The sequence below is a fragment of the Mytilus californianus genome, unplaced genomic scaffold (genome assembly GCF_021869535.1).
Source record: "Mytilus californianus isolate M0D057914Y unplaced genomic scaffold, xbMytCali1.0.p SCAF_1, whole genome shotgun sequence".
In the NCBI taxonomy this organism is placed as follows: domain Eukaryota; kingdom Metazoa; phylum Mollusca; class Bivalvia; order Mytilida; family Mytilidae; genus Mytilus; species Mytilus californianus.
The window spans coordinates 4600204-4619811 of NW_026262581.1; the positions used below are offsets into that span (position 1 = coordinate 4600204).

The window sequence follows — 19608 nt, forward strand, 5'->3', positions numbered from 1 at the left end:
TCTTGCACTTTTTCTGTTTTGAATTAAGTAATATCCTTATTATAGTGTTTATTTAAATTTTCTGGTTAGTAAATTTTTTTTTGTAAATTCAACATCATTGGCCGTTTTTAAAGGGCGGCGTTCATTACTGCCAATCCTAAATGAAAAAGAAACCAACGTATTAACTTCAACTGAAAAATTTTCAGCCCAGTAATACTGCCTAACACTCAAAGTAAACAAATCAGCTATGATATACATATAATCTTCCCTCTAACAATAGATAAGGATTACTTATTAATTTTATTATGAATTATTGGATAGGAATAATCCCTTAATGAAATAATTCGAAAATCCAGTTGTGAAATATTCTAATTAATTTTGTTTATACAAATTCTTATTTTCCATATCCGTTATTAAAATTTTTGGAAATCTTTTACTTACGTTTATTTACGAGATTATTGTTTTACCGAGACAAGAAAATTACTAACACACGACTTTTTAGAATGATAATGAAAACAAAGTTGAAATCTGTTAAGGTCAACAACACAGGTGTAATATTTCAAAGAAAAAGAAAAACAAGCAGGTATTTACAAACTGTCAGTGGCAGCAATGATCTGTTTCAGCTTAATAGACTTGTAATTACGGCTTTGATGTATTGATGAGATGTAAATTCAATACGTTCTTTAGATCAGTCAAGATAGATACTTGCTATAAGTACCTTCTTTCATCAGGAAAATCAAACTGGCCAGAAATAGATGGCCAGTGTGAGATAGTTTTACATAAGTAAACGTTATTGCTCGAATTTTAAGGATCTGGATAAGATTTGGTTGTGCTCTCCTATTCCAAAGAAGTCTTACGTTTTCTGTTTTATGAAGAACATCTCCCTTTCTGTGTTAAATATTGTTTTAATCAATTCTTGTCTTGGCTGTAATAGTTCTTGCTAAAATTTATCCAACAATCAACCAGTTTCTTTAAAGAGACCTTTGTTTTGGTCGCTCAAATTCGAAAAATCAGAAAGTGTTAAAATGTATCAAAGAAGATCCTTTCGAACACAAAAGTATATGTCTGACAGACATCAGTATATTTGTTTTTTGAGTTTTTGACTTGCATTTTTGCTTTCGGTCATCAAACCTCTTTCGTTCGAGGAAACACTGTCAATAGTCTCTTAGCATGCTATCAGCCTCACCTCGTAAGATACATATATTGCTACAAAATGTTTTCTACAGTTTATTGATGTGGGCAAACTATCCTTTTTTGTAAATATTTTAAATATTGCTCATATTAAGTTTTACCGTATATTATCACGGTGTAAAATGCCCACTTTATGTCAATTTTAACAGGCTTATGACGTCACAGTGACAACACGAAATAACATTCCATTCGTTTACAATGAATCTTACTCAATTTTGAACGGACTAAGCAATTTTTTATCTTTACCATTACAGAGGCCAAATAATTGCTCTCGTCATAACCTCTTCATTTGGTGCCAAGGATTGAACAGATCTCCACGGTTCTAACATATCACCAGTCAATCATTAACTGTTTGAATTGTTTTACATTTGTCATTCCCGGGCCTTTTATAGCTTGATATGCGGTATTGGTTTTGGTTATTGTTGAAGGTCGTACGGTGACCTATAGTTGCTAACCTTCTACGTCATTTTGGTCTCTGGTGGAGAGTTGTCTCATTAGCAACCGTACCACGTCTTATCTTTATAAAGTGTCAATTTCCGTGCCTGTCGTCTTTTGGTTTAATTTCACAGAGAATGTCCAAGAACTTCAAAATCTAAATCTGATTGTTATACATACACTTAACATATTTATGATCATAACTATAAAATCTTTTTTATTGCAAAAAATATCTCTCTCTATATATATATATATATATATATATATGTATACCATCTTTTCCGCAAGTTTATTGTTTTCTGTTTGGTATATTATTAATAAATTAAGATCCATTTTTACATCTGGTGATCTGTTTATTTGGCAATCGCCATGGCAGTCAGCAGGGTTTAAGAACATCCGTTGTTCGACCTGCTAGTCAAATGCGTTTTGTTAAAATATACTTTTTCACTTTTTTGGTCTTTTGGAAAATGTTGTTTGTGCTGTATTTAGACCATTCTACCAAGAAATTTGTTTTGCATGCACACGTATAAAAATTGCGGTTTTTATCCAACGCAATCATAGGTTTGAACGTTGTTTTCAATTTAGACTTGTTTATATATATATATATATAATTAACTCGTCTAAACATCAGCCCAACATTGTTGGGCTGATGTTTAGACGAGTTGTATATACAGAATGTACACAGCCATGTATCACCATCACTGCTGGTGATCCGATGGATAAATCTGTTGTAGAGTTGTCACTGGTTCAGACGTACTTATATATATATCTACGGTATTGATAAAAAGGTTCTTTGGAAGCATAAAAATCATTCAGCTATTCTAGTGAATATAGTTGCTTTCGATAACTTTTCATGGCTTCATTTGTGACAGAAAAAGGATCAGTGGTTTTTCGCAAACAGCACTATTTGTTAAGGTTCCCAATGCCAACACAATCCGGTATTTTTATGTAGTTTTGGTAAGCAATGCATATTAGAGGACTTCCAATGTTCAGAAGAGACCTTTAGCTGAGATGTAATAATGATATGATTGTCAAATATTTGACTCTAGTTGGAGCACATGAAAGCGTTGAAAGTAGAAGAATTTTCATTCTTAAGAACTTCCGTGTAGTATTTTTGTCACTCCACATCCGCTTGTTGCCTTCTTTGTTAGCCAGTACGAACACACAGTGCTGATAACTTTTACCATTTGATTGTTTCGTCTATATATATGTCAAGAAGATATAACTAAATGGACAAAAATGAGAAAGAACGGAAAATGAGTATTACACTGATGTGTGTTTTCACACAGGACAGTTACACACGTTACACAAAATCCCTAAACGCATTTGACAAAGTCAAAAATAAAGAAATAGCGCTTTTATGGCTGTTCTTCATCTAATATCGCAATGAGGAGTGAAATTGTAGAATGACAAATGCAATAAAACAAGCTTTTTTTATGTGCATTGCATCTCACATATTTTTTAATATATAAATAAGAAGATGTGGTATGAGTGCCAATGAGACAACTCTCCATCCAAGTCACAATATATAAAAAGTAAACAATGATAGGTCAAAAGTACGGCCTTCAACACGGAGCCTTGGCTCACACCGAACAGCAAGCTATAAAGGGCCCAAAAATGACTAGTGTAAAACAATTCAAACAGGAAAACCAACGGTCTAATCTATATAAAAAACGAGAAACGAGAAACACATATATATGAACCACACCAACAAACGACAACCACTGAACAACAGGCTCCTGACTTATGACAGGTGCATACAAATGCAGCGGGTTTAAACAGGCTCCAACCTTTATCCTAACCTGAAACAGTAGTGTAACATTACAACATAAAAAGACACAATATAAAATATCAATTGAAATGGATTAACTCGACAAAAAGATATATAAACAAAAACAAGTAAACATACAATGAACGAATAAGTTTGATCTATGACACAATATAGATACAATATTAATAAAAAAGATGTAAGAACAATGTCAAAAAACAAGTCTAAACAGGGACAAAATGGCGTTAAATGAAATAACGTACACAGGTAAATTTAAATATAACAATTGTGTTGTTAGGAGTACGGAAACATTTTATACAAAATAAATAAATTTGTTCTTCACAGTACGAGTACAGAAGTGAAAATTTTTCGTCATAATAAATACTTATCAAAGGTGGTACATATTAAAAAAAGTGAGAAGAGATACGTAGACATTGAATAACAGAAATGCATTACAAATTGTGTCAACAGGTCAAATTAACTAGAAAGTACGACTTGAGAGTACTCGCAGTTACTGAAAGCTAGTTAAAAGCCAAAAACAATTAATAATAAAAAATCATGGATCAGAGAATAAAATCAATTAAAGGAAATGAGAATGACTTTTGTGATCTATAGTGCAGACTTTGATATCTATAGTAGTCAGTCGACTTCAATAGATGTTGGTTATTCGTCAATGGACACCGACCAAACGACGCACAAAAAAAAGATTCCAAAAACAAAAGACATGTAGAGGTCTCTAATAATAGACATGAGCAAATTCACTCCAAGTCTTAAAAGAATATGAGAATAAAAAAAAGGAGAAAAGAGACTATCAAAGATCGACCATCAAAACCTAATTCCAAAGAAAACAGAACAAAATTTATGATACAATAAAAAAAATATGATATAACAAAAGACATGCACTGACTGGCGAGGTTTCGGACTTGCTACACGAGCGTTTAGTGAAATAAAACTTCTTTCTCTAATATTACTACCACTTTTTAATCTCGATCATTGGAATAACAAATGGTGAAAATAATAATGTATTTGTACAATACAATTGAAATAGAACATGAACATGTACCAATACAACCAATTTATACGGCTTACTAGTACAACATAAAACACGTGTACAAGCGAACTATATATCGATTTTAAGAATGTTCAATCTTACTGAAGTCAATTGAGCTGCATGCAAGTGCGTAGATTACTGATATGAAATCAAGCTCGAATATTGGTGGCTGTATTTCAGAATAGATTTCACACAGCAACGTCAAAAACGTATGAAAAATAGCTATGATTTGTACATTTAAAATGTTGATAAATTTCTGTGGTTAATGGTTAATACTGCTATTATTTTTACAAGTAATTACATCCGATCTAGATCAATGCGATAACTAATATAGTTCTTGTGTTCGTATTTTGTATTATAGATTTTTGGGTGTTTTTTGTTGTTGTATCTTATTCGTGTGATCCTAATCTGATTGTGTGCATTGCAAATGTCAGAAATGGTAAATGATTGGTTTTTTTTCCTATATATCGTAATGTTTTATCATTATGAGAATTTGGTGCTGATGTTAGACCTTTTATAATCTGTCTAATGTTATTTGAAATAAAAGAAGAATGTGTCTGAGGACACGAATAACCCCGCTCAAGCTTTGCAATTTCCCAAGTTAAAAAGGGCCATAATTATAGAATGGTAAATGACTCACTGCCCAAATTCGAACTCTGTCTGCGTGTTGTGGTTCTTAGCATTGTGTATGAAAAGAAAATGGGACGGACGGAAAGAAGGAAGGACGGAAGGACGAACGGTCAATGGTTACACTTAATGCTCCCCTTTGCCTACTGCGAGGACATAGAAATGGGTCGATTTTGGTAAGAGATTAACACATTGTATAGAAATTGTCTATTGTTTATTTCCCTCAAGATGTCTTTTGGTTATTTTTGTCCTTAGTTTATTGTCTTTCTGTCGATTACCCCACATCTCTTTTTATCCATTTTTCGTGATTGCCGGTTTAGCTCAATAGATAAGTTTTTACCATATTTTAATCATATATTAAAAATCATTATAAATATGGATATTGAATACTGTTTTTCTACTTTTATTCTACTTTTGGTCGGCGGGGCTGGTCGATTAAAGAGGTATTAACCTTATTTTTTACATGGTTGGACCCGCATAGTATATACTTCAACATATACCCTTAGACACACCAATCGCAATATTTGTCAGTAAATGTCAAATCAATCTTTTCAATTTCACTATGTCAATTATTTTCAAATCTTCGTGAATGTTTAATAAAACCTTACTATTGGTGTAATTCATCTGTTTACAATCTTACTATTAAGTATAATTGATGTGAAAGACTTGTGCAACTTATCTGAATTCAAATTCCGGACACTAAAGCTTAAAAATGACTGCTTTTTTGATTTTGTAACTTACATTACTTTGAGTTGATTTGTAAATACATTTGTTTCATATATTTGATGTTTTGAATCATATCGATATATTCAATTGCATTTGTGTCTTCTGCTTCAGTCTATTTTGTCATGATCTTTTTACTTAATAACTAAAACTGTATGCTGTAGAACATTTAATAACTAATGATGAATTGAATCCGTGGAAATCCTATTGTAAATTTGTTAAAGAAGTGAAGAACGTTGAAGTAATGAGTCCAATCAAAATCGTTCATCATTAATTATGTTCATTAGGAGGCATTACATATTTATATAAAAATTTTACGCTTTTATCAAAATTCAAAGGATGTTGTCCTAGTAATCCGATAAAAAGAAGAGACATATGTAGCCGGGTACAATATTCAGTTGAGACAGATCATCTGTTATTAGACGATTATAAGTTTCCGGATTAGGAATTTTTAAAATCAAGTATTATATGACGCGTTTCCGAGTTTTGTTTTCATCCAAACATCCTACGTGTACTTTTCAATCTGTATCTTATACTTCTTTAAGTAACAGATCATTGTTGAAAAATAATGACAAGTCAGATGTTCATGGTGAGTACAATGATACAAATTTTCTCTTAAAATATTTTTTTTCATGCTTTGCAGATTTTATAGGACATTCCAAATTATCAAAGTAGACGACGACCAAGGCATTTCTCTGCAAAATCATGAAATATTAAAATCAAATGCATCTGATGTGCAGTACCCTATTTCAAAAATGCTCCAGATTCATTCGATCGGAACTGTTGGCAATTAACTTATATCAAGGAAAAATATGCGGGTTTCTCAAAGTCTCTAGTGTTGTGTTGGCTGCCGCTGGTCTAATCGTCTTTTTACAACGGTGTTCTCTTTCTTTTTTTTTCAATTTATAGCTTTTGATTGCCCTCTTGGAAATTTCTTTTATTTAGCCTAAAGATTTAGAATTGAAAATTAATAGTTGTTGTAACTGTATTAAATTGTGCGACTAAAGTGAATGTGTTGCTGGTGTTTACATTCTAGTTTGCATTGTGTGTCAAGGCGTTTATTTTTTATAGTCCTTCAAAACCAGACATTTGAAGCTTTGTTCCATGTCGAAACGTGTTTATGTTAATGATATTAAGACAGCACATTATATTTTATCAAACAAAACATAAACGGATATACTTTACATGATTCAAGATAAAACGATAAAGTGAAGTAATATTACTGTCCAAGAAGTACTGAAAAAGGCAAGCTTTAAGAAACATTACTACTTTTAGAGGCAAATGGAGTCGACATTTTAGACATTTACTAAAAATTTCGGTTTCTTTGACATTTCTATCCTTTGGACAGACATGCCTAACTTTTTTTTTATTTCAAACGGTTAACACAAGCGGATTTTGGTAAAAACATAAGGAATATCTTTTTTTCGGAAGTGTGCTCTTAATTTATGTAACAATTCTTTGGAAATAATTCTCATATTTATACCCGAAGCTTTGGTCCATGTCAGAACATGTTTATGTTAATGATATTATGAAAGTAAATCATAATTTATCAAACAAAACCCAAACAGATATACTTTACATAATTCACAATAACTGATGAAGTGCAGTAATATTACTGTCCAAGATGTACTAAAAAAAAGCACGCTTTAAGAGACATTATTTATCCGACGAATACCTTAAGTGCTTGTCATATATGAGGAAAGAATCTTGATTTAGTTTTTTTCTGCTTTATTTCTTTGTAAATTATTGTTTGTATTCAAATAAGGCTTTGAATTGTCTCTTTTGTTTTGTCTAACTGTACATTTTTGTAGCTTGCTTTAAAGGGCATACGATACAGTTTTGATCCCACGGTGAATTGTGTACGAAAATTTGCATACAAGCTATTTTTGTACCTTGTCAGTTCAAATATGTTATAAAAAATATACCTTCATGCGCTACTTTTAGAGCCAAATGGTGTCAAAATTTCAGACATTTACTCAAAATTTCGGTTTCTTGGACATTTATATCCTTTGGATAGACATGCCTAACTTTTTGTTCCAAAAGGTAAACACAAGCGGATTTTTGTGAAAACATACAAACATAAGGAATATCTTCTTTTCGGAAGTGTGCTTTTAATTTGTGTAACAATTCCCCTTTTTTTATTAAATTTTCATGATTCAAGGAAAACTGGCATTTTTTGCTTTATATAAATCTAATCAAAACAAAAAATCATCGGTATTTTGTTCATACAAATTGGTACAAAAAATCATCATACATAATCAAGCCAAATGTCATTTTTAAAATGAAGGGTCAATTAACTCGTTTTCAAGCTAAAAATTGAAATCAGTCAAAAAATGCATCTTTTCTCGATATGTCAGGTATGAGCTCTGCCTATTTCTAGTAGTCAAACGTTACTGTGTAAACTATTATACAAGAGATATTCACCAACTTTTACGAAAAAAAAAAAATTAAACAACAACTCCACTGAAACCCAAGGGGAATCAGGTGCTCCGGAGAGGTTATTATTTTTTGTTCCTACAGTAGCAAATTGTTTTCATCTGTTTCATTTTCTTTTCAGATGATATTCGTTTATTTAAAGTGAAGAAGGTATAATTCTACACGATTATTTCACAACCTACTGAGAACTGCAAACTATTTATATATCCGCGACGTACTAATAGTTGCTGTAATAATGTCAGTGGTTCAAATTTAAGATAATTCAAAAATGAGAAGATCAGATTTTAAACATTTTACAATTGGCATCATCGCATTTTTGGTTGTATACTTAATATTGAGACATTACGTGTTCGACGATAAAACGCACCGATCAGCGCATACATACAGAAAGCGTCCACTACACAATGACAGCAATATAGCGTTAGTACTAGAAGCAGCATTACAGATACAGACAGAAGAACTACCTGTCCTGATAACACTTGTCAATGATGGATACGTTAACTTAGTCAAAAGCTGGATATGCAATACGAAACACATGGGATTTCATAAGCAGGTAACAAATACACTTCAATATGTTGAACTGAAACATTAAACAGTTCGATTTTTTACAGACGCGGTCAATAATAATTTCGGTTTGTGACCTGATTTGAAAGGACGCTTATCACGTGACGCTTATGTATGGTAACGGCATGCATGATGTAACAAATCTTTACTCTGATTGGACAAAATTACGGAATTGAGCAAAAACCAACAAAACGATATATACTACAATAAAAGGAAAGCATTACGGACATAAAACCAAGCTTAAGAATGAAATTATCCAGATGAATAAAAATAAATTCAATTAAAGAAGGTGTCATTATCACCACTGTAAAATTGTTTGTATTTTGTAGGCTTTAGGTCAATTTGGCTATTAATAGCTCGAGTGCTATAAATATATCTTATCGACTTTGTGTACTTGCAAGTGCAGTCATAAACTTCCAAGGCGTAATAATAATCTCAAAGAGTACAAAATATTATACTTGAAATAAAGAATGTCAAAATACATATATCGCAAATTTAATTACTTGTCAAAAGCTGTATTATATACATCATCTCCCTTTGGCGTCCGTCCTTTCCGATATACACACCGAAATAGGTTGTATCTCTAATTGTTAAAGTTGTGCTTGACATATAGTTATAATTGACATTTATTCATGTTTCTAAACTGTTTCAAGTTTGTTATTCATTACAGATTGTAACGTACTAATATCTTATGTTTATGTCTATTTCACAGCTATAGGTACTTCTTTATCTCTGAAAAATACCTATATATTATGTATACATTTAGTTAAGTACCATGCAGGATATATTTTAATTCTTTAGAGAAAAGCGTATAAAATCAACTTTCAGAAGCGTCAGCCTTTTGTCGTCAAATTGCGTGCGATATTTTTTTTAACTATGAAAAAAATGATAAAGATTCATTGTTAGTTTTTAAGTCTATGCTCACATCTGAATACACGTCAGATATCTTTTTAAGATTGTACTTGTTTAAATTGGTCTTTTTTTTAATGATTATCAGTTTTAATTTACGATAGCTTCAAAGCTGTGGTTGGTCGCTGATCTCACTGGGGACAAAGTTGAATGCAATCTATCTACTAACATAGGAATAATTAAAATTATCATATTTTCCTTATTTAATTGCTCATAGTACTTGACCTACAATATATAAGATTCAAACAGTTTGATACGCTGTGGTCTGAATACTTTAACCTCGAACACCAAACTCCAAAATTAAAGTAATGATTTCTTGTGTACACGATCCTCAGAGGCAAACCGTTTGAAAGGGAACTAAAAATATAATAACAATAGGCCTATTTCATTGACTGTTCTATGAACCTTTGATTAGACGAAAAAACTTTTACCGTCTAAATATTTTCAATGCACTTGTTTCTCTGAAGCTTTTCAACTACCGACAGTGTACTTTACTTAAGATTTAATGTTAAAACATGACGGATTTCTTTTTTTTTTAAGAGCATACTTGTCGGGAAAGATTTAATCAAATACTTATTTATATTCCATACAATGTATATTTACAGGTTATAATGATTGTGACAAGTCCTCAAGGAACTGATGAGATAAAGAAACTATCACCAGATGTCACTGTTGTTGCTTTGGATGTGGATCAATCTATGAATGGACACCAAGAATATAGCCATGTTGGTTATCTCAAAATCATGGTACTCAGAACTCAGATACAACTCGCCTTACTTCAGAATGATATTGAAGTATATTCTTTTGAATGTGACTCCGTATTTTTGGCAAACCCGTTGCCTAGACTCAGAGCGCATTCTGGTGAGCATGATATTGTGTTTATCAGTAACTACCAGCGACCAAAGGCAATCAATGGTGGATTCCTGTACCTTTTCCCAACCCCGGCAACAAAGGCAACATTTGAACAACTGAACAGAATGATGCTTAAACTATTTTCAAAAATTAGGAATCAACCATCAGATAAATTTGTACCAACCTTTGAAAATGACCAGGTTTATCTGTCGAATCTAGTTCTGGAGAAATATGCAGGTCTTAAATCTACGATTTTACCGTTTTCAATATTTCCAGACGGGAAATGGTACGACATTTCTGAGGAGGAAAGAAAACTGACTTTTCCATATTTAATACATAATAACTGGATAAAGGGTAATACAGCGAAGGAAGGAAGGGCTAAAAAGTGGAGACATTGGTTTTTAAAAGATGATGGTTCGTGTGATTTCAATTTGGCAAAGGAAGTTACTAAAAAAATAATTTACTAGATTTTATCATTTTTTTCATAAACGCCATTCAAGACATCATGTGTATTACGATTTTTCAGTATGTTTACAAGAATGTAAATAAAAGATTTCTAACTAACTGTGTTTTTGAGGTAAACTGAATTTTCAGTGGGGGATTTGGGGGGGGGGGGGGGGGGGGGAGGGGGTATGTCACATAGTCCAACTTAACTATTTCCGGCTAGCCAAACTAAGAAATTCTCCACGTGGTAGGCCATAGAACCAAAGGTAAAGGTAGACATGGCCTCTAAAATGGCTCATAGCACCTTTGCTGTAGACTCGTACTACTTTGTCAGCATAGGGTGGGGGTACCCGGTATGTCAAATAGTCCAACTAAACAAATAACGCGGTATAATCAGTCAAACATTTGTGTGATACTTAAGAAAGTCCTCACAATTTTCATGAAAATTTCGTTCCTAGTGTTATTTCCACCACCAGGCATAGATTGCTTACTTGTATTTGGCAGAACTATTTTGAGATCGGTTGGTTTTCAATGCCCTTCATCTTCATACTTGATTTGGCCTTCAAAATTTGATGATTTGAGTGCCACTGATGAGGCTTGTGAAGACAAAACGTCCGTCCGTCACACCAATTGTCATACTAGTAGTCACAATCCCGTCCTCTTTCCTCGAATGTGTCATTTCAAAATTTATTCTTACCTTGAGCAAAAAGAAGAAGAAACATATTCGATTACTCTCTCTGAGCACTTGAGATCACCAACGATTTATGGTGGGATTCGTGTAGCTCAGTCTGTGGTTTTCAATCTAGTGGTTTGAAGACTCTTATGTGTCTTTTCGTCCTTTTTTCGTGTTTGCCATAATGTTGTCGGTTTCTCTTCGACTTATCAATTGTTCATTTCGTATCTACCGCCTCCTTTTGAAGCAGATTTCAATTACATTTACCTCATTTAATATTTTAGTGTACATGATCAGGCTAATTCTTAGTTTCTGTAAGAAATAATCCAACTTTCTTTTGTCTATAGAATATTAATTGGGACCTCAGACGGGGTTAATCTGACCTTGACCTTATTTACATGGTTCGTTGTCATCGTTTAGTTTTTGCGATTAGGTAAATTTCTCAGTTACTAAAAGTAATAGATAAACTAAATTTTGCTAACATAAGTATTGTAAAGTGTACATGGCCTACTGTCACGGCTATGACCATGACCTCATTTTAACGTTTCGTTGGTAATCGGTATTGTTTTCATTAGATCATTTTCTCGGATACTATAGGTAAAAGATATCAACTATTATTTTTTAATGTATTTAATAAATTTTGGCCTTATTTTTTCATGGTACATTGATCAGTTCAATTTTTCAAGTACTATAGGTAAACTATATTGAAATATACAGTATATGTACGTCTAGCACGGTTCAGCTGACATTAACCTCATATATACATGGATAATTTATCAATATAAAAATAAAGAGATGTGGTATAATTGCCAATTAGACAACTACTGCCTTAGATGGATATGGCTATTATTTTTAGGTTCTTTTTGGTCATATAGCTCTTCAACTGTTTCAGTCCTTTTACATCCTTGGCTTTCCAATATTCGGCATTGAGCATTTCTGGTGAAGATAATTAAAAAAAAGCGCTTCGGACGCATAAAAATTATAAAAAAGCGTTATTGTCATTTGTTTGGTTAATTTATGTAATAGATCATCTATGGTGACCGGTTAAGGCCATTTCGCGTTTTCGCCTTTCATTATCTATAAGGCGAAAACACTAAAATGCGAAGTCGAAAATGCGAAAACGCGAATTCGAAAACACGAAAACGCGAAAACGCGAAATGGTTTCACTCTTGATTTCGCGTTTTTCGACATCACGATTTCGCGTTTTCGCATTTTTGATTTCGCGTTTTCGCGTTTTCGACTTCGCGTTTTCGCCCTATAGAATATGAAAGGCGAAAAGGCGAAATTGCGAAAACACGAATGGCTTTAACCGGCCACCATACTATACACTCATTATACGGTGTAGACCTACATGTCTTGTAACTCGAATAAATCAGCGCCCTCTATCCACTACCGTTTCTCGAAGTTAATAGAGTGATCGTAGTGATCGGAATATAAAGACTGGATAATTCGGGTTAAAATGCTACATATACATACATACATTTCAGAATAGGGAGATGTGATATATTGGCAATGAGACGACTATCAAACAGAGAAAAATGACGTGGACATGTAGATATGAATCGAATAAATATCCAAACATAACTAAACAAATCATAAGTCCATATATACAGCAATATTTGAATATCTGGTATTAAACTAAAAGCAATAAGATATTAACAAAAAATTAAACAAATTTTCTACAATTTAACTAAGAATATTGTAAACAATCGCAGCCTAAGCATTCCCCTTTTCAGGTAGCCTGTTTCTAGCAGTCTTAAATTTTGTTTCTGGAATATTAACTTTATATCCGATGGGCAGTATCAGTAAGACAATGGGCAGTATTGAAATTTTCCATGCAGGTAATTGCAGTATTCTTCCATGCAGGCAAAGGGTAGTAGTCTTCCATGCAGGCATACAGGCAATCACTTATCATTAAATTTTGTAATAAACATATGCAAACTGTGGAATTAACTATTTTTGGAGAGTAAAGAATTCTTTTGATGTTTTAGAAATATTACGTGCTTTTGATGGTCCTTTTACTTTTCAACTCTTTAAACTACACTTCCACACAATCTTATCAAACAAAAATCTCCTATTTAATTAAATGGTCGTTTGAAAAATCTGATTGCAAATGTATTTGCTGCAACTCATATAAAGCCTACTTTTTCTAAAGAGAAAGGGAAATATGCTTAATATACTTACTTGAGGTGTGATGAGATGATTAAATTTTTCTCCTTGACAACATTTATGTACGTTCGGCAATAAATGTTGTCGACAGGTTGTATGTATTCCTATAAATGGGCACCAATTGCGCCCATTTAGTGGCAGATTATTTCTCTGTACTGTTTTGAATCACAGTTTAAGGCCAGGCAAACACACTCAGTACAGACCCGTCTAAATTCCATTTAATTGATAAATTCAACAACCGTTATCTTGATAATATTTTTTCGTTGAATAATCAAGAATTCTCTAAATATACTGCTGACCCAAAGGAATGTATTTTAAGTAAAGCAAATATTAACAGCAATAACTGTTCTTTCCTAGATTTAGATATTTCAGTTTTACACGGGAAACTCCATACAAAAATCTACGACAAATGGACTAGTCTTCGTTCCCTATTTTTCCTTTTTTGGGCGGTGATGTTCCTTTTGGTGCCATTTTACGGGGTTTATATAATACAAGTCGTTCGCTATGCCCGTGTCTGTAGTGACGTTTTGGGTGTCAATGAACGTATTTTATGTATAACTGGTAACTTATTCAGTCATGGATTTCTTAACCATAAATTACATTATTTAAAATCTTTACTAAATTCTTCTAAACTTGTGCGCACACAAAAATGGTTTTCAAAATTTTCAGATCCTTTAAACAACCAAAGCATTATGCCTTTTCAAAATCTGACAGAAACACACCTAGCCAATACACTTATATGCATCAGGTTAGCGACACATGTTTATTTCATCTTTATTTTTTTCAACACGTTTTTACTTGAAATTAATGCTAATTATGAAGAATATACAATGAATAATTGAGGATTTACATTTCAACAGACGTAATTTTTGATAGTTGAAAGGTGTAAATCATAACTATTACTTTGTGATAAAATGTTTACTTATATCTTCCCGATAAATACAGTCACTTTTCCACTCCACTATATCGGATTATAAACGTTGACGCGATAAGCTATCCCCTTACGGAGTAATTGAACAGGAAGTTGTTATATGTCGGAATAAAATAAGATTCCGGTTTACGTCAGCAGCACAACAACACTAAAAAACTCCCGACTCTAAATCATTCAAATAGTAACTGTCATAGATGGGATAGGCACGAGTCATAAACAGTACTGAACGACACGATATCGAGTGCAAGCTCTAGAGTAAATTTGTTTAGAATTTTAGTACGGAATAAGTTAAAGAAAATGTTAGTATTTTCAAACTGTATTAACCGAATAAAATTAGTTCCCCAAAATACAAGACACAATGATTGAACAGCAAAAGTGCAATCATATTAATCTTAATGAATTAGTCTATGAGGGTCTGAATGGGGTTTACTGTATAGGGAATGATGGACAAAAAATGCAGATGATACAGCAGAGATGTGTATATATGTCTCTGGATACAGGGAAAAAAATAAAGAAGAGAAAATTATTGGCAAAAAATTAAAAAAAAAAAAAGTAGAGAATAATGGGCAAAAAAAATAAAGACGAGAAAATTATTGGCAAAAAATAAAAAAAATAAAAAGTAGAGAATAATGGGCAAAAAAAAATAAAGAGAAAATTATTGGCAAAAAATAAAAAAAATAAAAAGTAGAGAATAATGGGCAAAATAAAGAATAGAAAAAAATAGACTGAAAAATTAAAGAATAAAGAAATGTAGTTCCGTCATTCAGACCCTCGTCTGCGCAGTCAAAATGGAGGCTGTTTGAAGGGCAAATCTTTAACTTGTCAACTATATAAATAATAAAACGGTATGAAGTAGGAGGTGAAATTATACAATTGTAGCCTTTGTATGAGGACGATACGAGGTTATATCTACATAAGAGAAACATATTGACTAAGGACGAAGACCGAGGTCGATATGCTTCTCTAGGTCGATATAACATCGTAATGACCTCAACCAAAGGCTACAATTGTTATATCATTAATCAAAACTATTGCATGAACATTGTAAAATTGGGGATTTCTAGAATGTGTTTTAGTAACATGCTGTATACCCTGTGCAATGTGCGGATTTTTAACTTCGAAAAGCTAAACACAACAGTATTGGCGTGCAAACTGAGTAAATAAAAATGTACATGTGATCAGAGACGTAAGACGTATATATGTCTCTGATGTGATCAAGTTTTAACGAATCGCAAATCCTTAAAAATATTCCATCAATAATATAACACTTTTATCAAATTTCGTCAAATGGAATAACACTTCTACGATAAATAATTTAGCAATGTTTTCCGGGCAGCCATTTATGACAGGTACCGTGCTCAAAGTTATTTTGCAATCGATATCTGCAACCATGTTGTGAAAGATTAATAGTAAGAATTGAACAAGTCTGTTTAATTTAATTCGTTTTGTTTTATAAGGGTCATTAATTGACATGTTACATTTACTTTTTATATTTATAGATGCTTTGAAAAGTGGGTAAATATACATAGGAAATTCAAGACATCGAATCGGAATTTTATATTTTATATCAAATTAAGCAGGGAATATAATTGGAGAAGAATGTAAGGTGTATACACGAGACAATACTGTCGAGGTAAACAAGGGAGTGACCATATCTATAAATCTTAACGTGTTTTGTTGTTGCCCATCATAGTTTCAATTTTCCAATGTAAACTTTTCATTTCTGTGTAGCAACATTCCAGCAGCGCCTTCATATGGAGTATATATCTCCCAGTTGATCAGATGTTCCAGCGCTTGTGTTTACTATCATGATTTCCTTGATCGTGGGTTACTGCTTACAGGTAAGCTATTGCATCAAGGGTTTCAAGTGTAAAAGTTGAAGTCATCCCTTCGAAAGTTTTACTGACACCGTCATGGTTTGATTTACATATACTTCCATGGTTTACCGTTACGTAATATCCGTGTCACATATGACTACGGATATGTTCCAATTTTCGTAACCACAATCCCTTCCTTTTTTCTCGATTGTGACTTTACCAATAGCGACCTGTTATCGAATTATTTTTACTCGCTTGAGCAAAATGACGGGTGCCACATGTGGAGCAGGAACTATGTTTACGCTTCCAGAACACCTGGGTTTATTTTGTTACGGGTTCGTGTTACTAAGTCTTTAGTTTTATATGGTTTGTCCGGTATTTTCACTAGCCTTTTTGACTGATAATTGAAAGCCAGTCAGACAAACCATACCTTACAGCAAACGACACATTGTGTCAACTTAAGTTTGACTCTTTGATATTCACTAATAAACGCAACAAATGTTCTGTAAAGTACATAAGCGGGAGATATCAATAAATTACACGAATGAATGGTAGGACATTTCTTAAACTATTACCATTCGTTGCCAGACAACACAATAAAATTATTAAAATAATAAACAAGAAAAAAATCACAGAATGGAATTGAAATTGAAAATTCCACGTGCTACATAGAAACAACCAAACGAAAATGAGGAGCAAGTGTGGAGAACTAATATCAATTAAATTGACATTAACAGGACACAAGAAATTTGTAGGAAGAAATAGATTATTGAAATCAGAAATGAAATAAGCTTAATATTTAGACGTTTTTTTTTCATCATGATACGGTGCATTTCAGTAATGTAAGTCTTTGATTTATTGAAGCAATGATTATCGAATAAACTGTTGATGTAACAAAATAAAAAGACATCTTGATATTTATTATGAATATAAGGCGTTTTGACACCTCTAAAATCTAACATTATCCTATTGTATCACTTACCATATTTCTTCTAGACTCTGTCCTTGTAAAACAAGTGATATGAAATAACTTAGTAAAGCTGCAATATCATACATTCCAATCACAAAAAATATTCATTTTTAAAAAATATTGGCACTGTATAAAAAACTACTGTTAGTTGTAACATGCTGCACGAATGCCAAGATTACAGATGTCATATTTGAAGATTACCATCAATATTATGAAATTTGTATTGTAATATCAAAAGTTTCATCAAAGATTTACAAATTCTGGAGAATATTTGTAGATGGTATTGAGCACTGAAACAAGTGCATGTATGACCAGACATCCTTTGAAGTTTTGGTATGAAATATGATTAGACAGAATTATTTGCTTAATTGAATCGATTTCAGAACGGACTTCATCATGAAGCATTATTTACTTAATTTCGCCAACAATCTGGTGGTTGTATGTTTCAAAAATGAAACGAAGATCAGAAGTGTGTTATGGGTGCAGAAATAACAGGTGTATCTTATTCTCTTTACAAACAATAGTCAAAGTAATGCAATAGGAACCAACAGGAAACATTGCTTCATATATACAGACAATAAACCTATTTCGGGGTTCCAAGACAAAACAACTGAAGAAATAAGCAAAACAATTTGTTCAGTGGACATTTTGCCAAGAAAATTGAATAGACGATGTAGGACGACAAACATAAATTGCTCTGGATGGACTCGTAGAGAAATTATATAATCTTGTTTTGAAGGGGAAAAAAACACACGAGCGTCTGTCTGGGTTTAACTTGGTCTTCAATTTGTGTCAGCTTCGTTTTAATCTTAATTTTATCAGTCCTTCGCACACTTTCGATGAAGAATTGGCAAAAGCACAAGATATGCTCTGATATTTTTTCCCCTAAAATTTTGAAACGAAAAAATGTAATTGCCTAAATTTTAATACTTTTTATAGCACCACACCAATGTAGAATATACAGATGCGGACGGTTTTATAACACCACACCAATGTAAGGTTTTACAACACCACACCAATGTAGGGTATAAAGATGAGGACGGTTTTATAAAACCACACCAATGTAGGGTATAAAGATGAGGACGGTTTTATAAAACCACACCAATGTAGGGTATAAAGATGAGGACGGTTTTATAACACCACAAAAATGTAAGGTTTTATAACACCACACCAATGTAGGGTATAAAGATGAGGACGGTTTTATAACACCACACCATTGTAGGGTATAAAGATGAGGACGGTTTTATAACACCACACCAATGTAAGGTTTTATAACACCACACCAATGTAGGGTATAAAGATGAGGACGGTTTTATAACACCACACAAATGTAAGGTATAAAGATAAGGACGGTTTTATAAAACCACACCAATGTAGGGTATAAAGATGAGGACGGTTTTATAACACCACAAAAATGTAAGGTTTTATAACACCACACCAATGTAGGGTATAAAGATGAGGACGGTTTCATAACACCACACAAATGTTGGGTATAAAGATAAGGACGATTTTATAAAACCACGCCAATGTAGGGTATAAAGATGAGGACGGTTTTATAAAACCACACCATTGTAGGGTATAAAGATGAGGACGGTTTTATAAAACCACACCAATGTAGGGTATAAAGATGAGGACGGTTTTATAACACCACAAAAATGTAAGGTTTTATAACACCACACCAATGTAGGGTTTTATAACACCACACCAATGTAGGGTATAAAGATGAGGACGGTTTTATAAAACCACACCAATGGAAAGATGAGGACGGTCTTATAAAACCACACCAATGTAGGGTATAAAGATAATGACGGTTTTATAACACCACAAAAATGTAAGGTTTTATAACACCACACCAATGTAGGGTATAAAGATAAGGACGGTTTTATAAAACCACACCAATGTAGGGTATACGGATGAGGACGGTTTTATAACACCACACCAATGTAGGGTATAAAGATAAGGACGGTTTTATAACACCACAACAATATAGGATATAAAGATGAGGACGGTTTTATAACACCACACCAATGTAGGGTATAAAGATGAGGACGGTTTTATAACACCACACC

General features: G+C 32.8%; 1 protein-coding gene across 1 annotated transcript; it reads left to right on the top strand.

Annotated features, from left to right (window-relative positions):
• The first annotated feature begins 6303 nt into the window (after positions 1-6303).
• LOC127698298 (uncharacterized) lies at positions 6304-11099 on the top strand. The gene is made up of 3 exons (XM_052201698.1): positions 6304-6363; positions 8332-8763; positions 10289-11099. The coding sequence occupies exons 2-3, from the start codon at positions 8479-8481 to the stop codon at positions 11000-11002; spliced, it is 999 nt and encodes a 332-aa protein (XP_052057658.1). The 5' UTR covers positions 6304-6363; positions 8332-8478; the 3' UTR covers positions 11003-11099.
• The last annotated feature ends 8509 nt before the right edge of the window (positions 11100-19608 follow it).